This window comes from Chinchilla lanigera, unplaced genomic scaffold, assembly GCF_000276665.1.
Source record: "Chinchilla lanigera isolate Chin_1 unplaced genomic scaffold, ChiLan1.0 scaffold00083, whole genome shotgun sequence".
In the NCBI taxonomy this organism is placed as follows: Eukaryota; Metazoa; Chordata; class Mammalia; order Rodentia; family Chinchillidae; genus Chinchilla; species Chinchilla lanigera.
In genome coordinates this window covers 3,168,802-3,176,530 of record NW_004955484.1, presented here as the reverse complement: position 1 = coordinate 3,176,530, position 7,729 = coordinate 3,168,802, and the positions used below count along the sequence as shown (strand labels likewise).

The 7,729-nt window shown below is 52.0% G+C and overlaps 2 protein-coding genes across 2 annotated transcripts in view; one reads left to right on the top strand and one right to left on the bottom strand.

The window, feature by feature from the left end:
- Positions 1–317, top strand: part of St3gal2 (ST3 beta-galactoside alpha-2,3-sialyltransferase 2) — a gene marked incomplete in the record, with an annotated part of 54,220 nt that extends 53,903 nt beyond the window's left edge. Inside the window, 1 exon segment of the mRNA XM_005403478.2 lies at positions 1–317.
- Positions 318–6,677: 6,360 nt separating this feature from the next.
- Positions 6,678–7,729, bottom strand: part of LOC102030315 (ATP-dependent RNA helicase DDX19A) — a 27,310-nt gene continuing 26,258 nt past the window's right edge. Inside the window, exon 12 of the mRNA XM_005403476.2 lies at positions 6,678–7,721. Within this exon, the coding sequence (XP_005403533.1) occupies positions 7,660–7,721 (62 nt within the window). The 3' untranslated portion in view covers positions 6,678–7,659. The remainder of the gene's footprint in view (positions 7,722–7,729) is intronic.

Below are 7,729 nucleotides of genomic sequence, written 5' to 3'. Positions count from 1 at the left end.
GCGGCCCGGCGGCGCGCGTCCCGCGCAGGTCGTTTCTCAGGTCCCCGCCGGCCGCTCTGGCCAGTCTCACCGCAGTGCTTCCGCAAGGGGCTCTTCGGAGCGTTGAGGAGATGATACACAATGCAATTATGCCAAACAGTATTGAGCAGAATAATTTATTTCTTTTTTGTTCCTTTTTCTTTGGTTTAAACCGTTAATCCCCATTCTGGAAGACGTAGGTCCCAGCACTCAGCCCAGGTCACCTTTTCTGCAATAGTTACACATTTTTTATTTCCTTTCCTTTCTCTTTCTGAATTAAAAAAAAGAACACACGAAAACCTGGAATCATTTGTTCTGAAATGTGTGCGGTGTATCAGCGACTCCAAGGTGCTGGGGTGAGGGAGGGGCGGGAGTGTTGGGATAACGACGCACACAACTCCACGGACACTTGCCCCTTAAACGTGAGCCTGGCTTCGTGGAAGCAGTCTGAAGTCAGCACACTAAACTGAAGGGACTGAGGGTTTTGATTAACAATCAACTGATTGGAAAGGTATGGTTGCACACGCCTGTAATCCCAGCATTCTAGGAGGCCGAGACAGGAGTATTGCAGGTTCCAGCCCAGCCAACAGAGTGGGTCAGTGAGACACTGTTTCAAAAAAAAAGTGAATTGGGCCGGGGATATAGCTCAGCCGCACAAGCGCCTACCTGGCAAGCGCAAGGTCCCAAGTTCGATTCCTGGTACCAAAAAAAAAAAAAAAAAAAAAGTGAATTTAGAAATCATTCACCAAAGTAAATGCCAAATAAATCATAGAACTGAATGTTTAAAAAACCCCTAAAAGTAGTTGCATATATACATATATATATATCCCGGGCTGCCCCTGAACTCAGTGATCGTCCTACCTCAGCCTCCAGAGTGCTGGGATTACACACCTGTACCACCATGCCTACTTTGTAGTTGGTTTTTAGGTTGAATTTTTTATGCTGTTTCTCCTTACTGGGTTTTGTTGTGTTTTTGATGTCGAACCTAATATGTAGCCCAGGCTGTTCTCAAACTCGGAGCACTCACCCTGCATCAGGCCCCTGAGTGCTGGGATTACAGGGATGTATTACCATGCCCGGCCCCTATGAGGGTAGGAGGTTTTTCATCCTCTTTTAGGTGTCCAGGTGTTTAGTTTATTCCCATTCTGCCTGACCCTGTGAGTTGGGTTTTGGGAACTGGGATACGGTACTTCATCTCCTACTTACCAGACACCTTTTTCTCTTTAGTGAATTCCGGGTCTCCACAGATGGGTTCCCCCTGCCGGAGGCTGAGAACTAAACTCAGAACACTGCCACTGAGCTACATCTCCAAGTGCTTTTATTTTGAAATAAGGTTTTGCTAAGTTGCCCATCCAGGCTGACCTAAAACTTGTGATCGATCCTCTTGCCTCTGCCTCCCTCCTGGTTTGGCCTTCACAGTAGCTGGGATCAGAGGCATGCAATACCATATCCCCTGCTTGGTAAAGCCCTCTATCATGGTGGAGATTTTATTTATTTATTTATTAATTATTATTATTATTATTACTATTATTGTTTTGTCTTTTTGAGACAGGGTCTCCCTATGCAGTTCAGGCTGGCCTTGAGCTCACTTTGTAATCCTGGCTGGTCTGAACTTGGAATGGTCCTCCAGCCTCAGCCTCCGGAGTGCTGGGATAACAGGTGTGCGCCGCCACACCCAGCGCTCATGATGGAGGTTTTAAATCTGGAGGAGGTGGACTGTTCTCTCTAGGTTGCCCCTGAACTCACTATGTAACCCAGGCTGGCCTTGAATTTGCAATGATGCTCTCCTGCCCCAGCCTCCTGAGTAGTGGGACTATAGACATGCACCACTACACTCAGATGTCTTGTCTCTTGAAATAATGGATTAAGTGAAGAAGCTGCGTGGGAGTTTTGTATGCCACAGGGTTTTGTTCTTTGGTGGTGCAGATGGGGCCTGTGTACTATCAAGCTTGGCCTCACGGTAGCTGAGCAAGAATCCGTCGTCCCCAGGGAGCGGGTGCCGGAGATCTTAGGTTATGTTGCTGTACCAAACCCCCCTCAAGCTCCAGCGGCTTGGAAACAACAGAGCTGCCAGCTTTGCCAGCTGCCAAAGCCATGTCCATCTGCTGGCAGGTGCAGGCCACTCCCTGTCACCAGGGCCCCGGGCATCCTGTGGTGCCATCTAGCGTGGCTTTCTGGGCGTTCTCACCTTGGGCAGGGCAGAGGGAACTTGGTGATACACACTGACTCTTATGGCTCTGTCCGGAGACTCACTTCCTTGAAGCCACACAAGTGCCGGCGGCCATGCCTCAGTTTCTCTGATGAGCACTTCTGGAGAGACACCTTGTTTGGGGATCAGCCCTGGCCTAGGACTGAACCTCCTGCTTAGGGGTATGACCACAATAAAACACAAACTACATATATTTTAGTTAATGGGATGCTGGGATGGTCAGAGCCCATCAAGATATATCATGTCCAAGTACAAATTTCCTATGATGAATGTGATCATTATGTACCACATGAAACGGGGTTAAAAAAAAAAACGTGGGAACCTCCTGCCTCGGCCTGCTGAGTGCTGGGATAACAGGCGTGCACCCACACACCTAGCTTTTGAGTTTGGTTCCTTTTCTGCAAGGAAAACAAAATGGAATACCAGTATCTTGTGTGTTCAACCAGGGTGTTGTGAGGATCTGTAATCCCAGCACTTTGGGAAGCTGAAGCAGAGGCATAGCCCAGCCTGGACAACAGAGCAAGACCCCTGTAGCAGAAAAAGGAAAGTAGGGGAAAACAGGTTTGAATGAAGTGTGGATTTTAGTGAATTAACAACATATCAGTATTGGTGCCTCATTCCAGTGCTAGGGAGGCTGAGGCAGGAGAATCCTGTGCTCAAAAGCAGCTGTGCCCAGCATAGTGAGACCCTATTTACAAAAAAAGTACGTTTAAAAATTTTAAAACGAGAATAATGACAACACTCACAAATAATAAAGGGAAGGAGTCAAAGAAGAAAGTACCCAGTAGAGTCACCCAAAGAGGAACATCAACTTTAGACTTTATGTGAGCAACCAGGGTATTGGAATCCCAGCACCCAGGAAGCTGAGGCAGGAGGATTACAGCAAGTTGGAGACCAGCCTGGGCTACACAGTGAGTTCAAGGCCAGCCTGAACTACATAGTGAGACCCTGTCTCAGACAAACACAAACAAACAAAAGCCTTTATGGGAGCAGGAAATAAATTTATTGCGTCACTCAACAGGAATTTGCGTTTTTACTCACAGAGTTTAATAAAGAACAGCTGGGTATTGCAAAGTTCAGACAGGACAGGCTGGGTGTGAAAGACACGGGGAGCCTGGGGCGCCCCCTTCTGGAGGCCTGGCGCCCGCGCACATCCTCAGCAGCTCGGCCCCCGTCTCCCACTCTCGCTCTCCGCTGCCGCCTTGCTCCTCGCCCTCTGCCTCCCTGGCCAGCCCGTCTGCCCTCGGGGCCCGCGCCAGCCTCTCCGACCTTCTTTACTCCCCGACTCTGACTCTGGACCGGCCGAGGCGGGGTGGCCCGCGAACCGCAGCAAGAAGCAGCTCGGACCTGCGCGGAGCCGCGCCCCACCTGCTCTCCCAGAGCCGGCGGCCCCAGCCTGCCCCGCCCCGCAGCCTCCGCTCGCGCCAGGTGCCGGGCCTTCTCCAGCGGCCCCTCCAGCCGCCCGCGCCGGACGCTGCCGCGGTGTCAGCCCCACGGTGTGGGCGGCGCGCAGCCCGCGCCCGCTGCTCCCCGAATCTCCCCAGTCTCCAGGGGAGCAAAGTCCTCTAGCTTCTCCTCGGACGGCTGGCTTGCACATGCGTGCGTGGCGGCTCCCCCATGGCCGCTGAGTTGTCTCGCTGGCCCCACTCCTGAGCTGCATGCAGGCGGGGGCTTGCTAGGAAATCTGCATTGTTCTTATTCTTCATAATAGTATAATGAAGTTGGGAGTGGTGACACGTGCCTTCATCCCAGCACCGAGGAGGCTGAGGCGAGAGGATCACAGTTCAAAGACAGCCTGGGCTACACAGACATATTTAGGATTGAGACATGTAGGATTACTGGTGTGGTGGTGCATGCTTGCAATCGGCTGAAGCAGGAGGATCGCCATGAGCCTGAAGCCAGTGTGCGCTACACATGCAGTTCTAGGTGTGTAGTTCTGGGTGTGGAGCTCAGGGGTAGAGGACTTGCCTAGTGTAGTGGAGGCATTGGGTTCAAGTCCCACCATTGCAAACAGAACAAAAACCCCGAGGATTGCCATTTATTCTTTATTTGATCCCTAAAATTTCTAATTTTGTGTCTGTCCATGTGTATCCTCACTGAAAACAAAACCTTGTTCTGACATATTTGCTTATTCCTGTGGTGTAAATACTCCCACCCTGGCCAGTGTTAAGCTATCCACAGCTGGCTCTTACAAATGTGCACACGGACTGCTTTTGCTTAATATACGTCACAATTGCTTTGCTCTTTTAAAAAAGTGACATGTGCCAGGCATGGTGGCGCATGGCTGCAATCCCAGCACTTGGGAGGCTGAGGCAGGAGAACCACAAGTTCAAGCCAGCGTGGGCAATCTGGTGAGACCAAATCTTTAAAAAGGGGAGGGAGGGGTTGGGAATGTAGCTTAGTGCAAAGGTCCGGGGTTCAACCTTCATATTGGGAGTAAAGCGGGGCTGGGGGTAGCTCGGCTGTAGAGTGCATGAAATCCCAGTGAAAGGGAAAATCAACTTTTTTGCTGAGTATCTCAACATGCTGAGTCCGTACCAGCCACCCACGAAGTCTGACTTGGGGTGGATTTGTTTTCACCCATCTTTGGGTCTGTCTTAGCATCAGGCCTCTTCATGGCTTGGGAGACTTTGGTTTTCAGCTTCACTTTTTTTTTTTTGTCTTTTTGAGACAGGGTCTCACTATGCTGTCCAGGCTGGCCTTGAGCTCATTTTGTAGCCCACGCTGGTGTCGAACTCCAAACCATCCTTCTGCCTCAGCCTCCCAAGTGCTGTGATTACAGGCGTGCACCACCACGCCCAGCTTCAGGTTCAAGGTTTTCTTCCCAGTTTTCTCTGCCCACGGAAGCTGCTCCTCTAAGTCTCCTCGGTCCCTTCTGACTGCTACCTACAGCCAGCTCCGTTGGGCTTGGTAGCTTCTGTCCAGTAAGGATTTGAGGGTATCCCAAAGCCAGGGTGGGTCCCAGCCGCCGTGTCACTCACCTGGCACAGGTTGAGGTCCATGCTGCCTCTGTGCAGCCTGTCTCCGGCTGCAGCTCAGGACAAGCTGTGTGTAGGTTGCTGCAGGCAGGCAGGGGCCGCTTGGGTCTCCCTCAGGGAAGCAGCGTGACGGTCCCACACCAGGAGCCCAGCAAGCTTTCAGCTCCGCCTGGCATCCTCTGAGGCGTTCTGTAGCCCGGCTGGCTTCCCGCGGGGTGACCATGTGCCCACCACACCTGCTTGCTAGTTCACAGAAGGGACCACCTGAGTTTTGAGTCCGAAGGGCCTTAACCTGCACCATCGTCCGGCCTGCCGTCTCCCTCTGCCACGCTGCCTGCTCTGTCCCTGGTCTTGCTGTAGCCTCCGAGGATGACCCTCCAGCACACCCCTCCCCCAGGGACCCAGCTTCACCAGAGCTCGCGCACACCCACTCCCACGCACCAGCCCTCAGCGCTGCCATGTGCTCCCCCTCCGTGGAACCAAACTTTCTCACAGCCAGTTGCACACAATGGTAGTTTTTGAGATGAGGGTCTCGTGTTGCCCAGGCTGGCCACAAACTCCTGGGCTCAGTGATCCTTCTGCCGCCCCCTCCCACGTAGCTAAGACCACAGGCACACGCCACCGTGCCCTGCTAACGCTGTAAGAGCTCTAAGAACTTAGAAAATTTACAATTTGAATTGCCTCTGCAGGAAATAGAGTTTCATTTCTTAGAGTGCTGGACTAAAAGCTTTTCTAGTCATGACACAAAAGTCACTTTTTAAAAAAATGGAACCTGGCTGGGTGTGGTAGTACTTGCCTGTAATCCCAGCACTAGGGAGGCTGAGCAGGAGGATCCCTCACTATGAGTTCAAGTGTAGCCTGGGCTACATAGTGAGGTCAGTCCCAGCTGGAACTAGTGAAAACATCTAAGAAAAAATAAATAAAATGCTACTACAGAGTGGACAACTTTTTGGTGTAGTTGCTTGGCAATGTATCAGGATTTTAAATGTTTCCCCCTTTGAATGAACAAGTTCACTTGCAGGAATTTATTGTCGGATTCTAACCCGTGCTTGGGAGCAAGGACAGGCACTTTCGCTGTGGCTGTGGGTGACAGCACAGTACCCCGTTCCAAGCCGCTTGCTGGGGGAACTGCAAAATGCCCGCCGGGGCAGCCCAGCGCGGGAACGCACACTCACTCGGTTTGTTGCTCCAGTGAGGGGACTGAAGCCCGAGCCTGGCACTTGCTGGGCAGGGGCTCTGCCACTGAGCCGCATCCGCAGCCCTTGCCAGTCACTGAAACACGTCTGCATTGTCCAGGCTGGCCGTGAATTTGCAATCTTCCTGCTCCTGCTCTTTACTCTGGATTACAGGTGTGTACCACCTCACCTGGCCAGAAGTCGCACTTTCCTTGTATGCAAAGGGCAATATGACAGAATGTCCAGCAAGCTGGTAGCAAAAGTGACCCTGGAAAGGGGTCAGAGAGCACTTTCAGGTTATATATACACACAATATTTTTAATGAGCATAAATTAGTCTAATAAGCAGAAAAATACAAATAAGTCATGATTAGTAAAGTGTTTCTCATAATTACATTTAAAATTTCTTATACTGAATGATGCACATAGCTAAATTTCTGTCCCTACTCATATCAGGTATGAACTACATAATCCATCAAGGCCACCGCTGTGGGTAAGCGCCTCCTAGGAGCCCGCACAGACTGCTGCCTGGCTCCGCCATGGCAGGAAGCCCGGAAGTGGGCCGGGCGGGGCTTCACCAGGTCCCCGAGTCTCCTGGGCTCCACCTGGAGCAACGGGAAAGAGGGCAAGGCAGGCCCTGAGCACATGGACTCGCCCACCCTGGCCTGGACGAGCCCTCAGAGCCAGAGGGCTCCGGCCTCTGGGCTCTTCTCACCGAGTTGCAAGTTCACCATGGTACCCAAGGTGCTTGTGAGAGAGCAAGACGGAGAGCTTCTGCTCTAGACATTTGAGGAAAAGGGATGCTGGGGCATCTCTAGATTTTGGGAGAAGCCCAGGGCAGGAAAATCCCTCCTGACAGGTCCAGCGATGCGGCTGGCTCAGGGGCTCTGCGGCCAACTCTTCACGGCGTCACAGTGCCGGCTGCCAGCCTTGCTGGAGACCTCGGCCCTGTCACTCCGGGGTGCAGGCTGGTCCTAGCGCTCTAGTCAGAGAGCAGGCGGGAGGTCTGGAGCCAGTATCAACAACAGAAAGCAGATTACTGGAGGGGCAGGGCATACTGTGGCTTTCCAAGGTGTGGAGAAAATATTTTCCAAAATGTAATGTCCTCTGATTGTCCACTGTCGTTTCCACATATTTTGGTCAAGTCCAAACATAATTTAATGAGGTAGGCAGCTTCTTCCTCGTGCCTTCGTCTCTGTGGTAATCGAGGCCAGGGCCGCGCGAGCACTGGGCTTCCTCCCCTGGAGGTGACGAGGGCGGCGCAGGGAGCGGGGAGCTTCTCAGTTGGCTATCTTCTCAATCTCATCCAGATCATCCGTGTCCAGTCTTTCTATCTTCTTATCTGGGAGA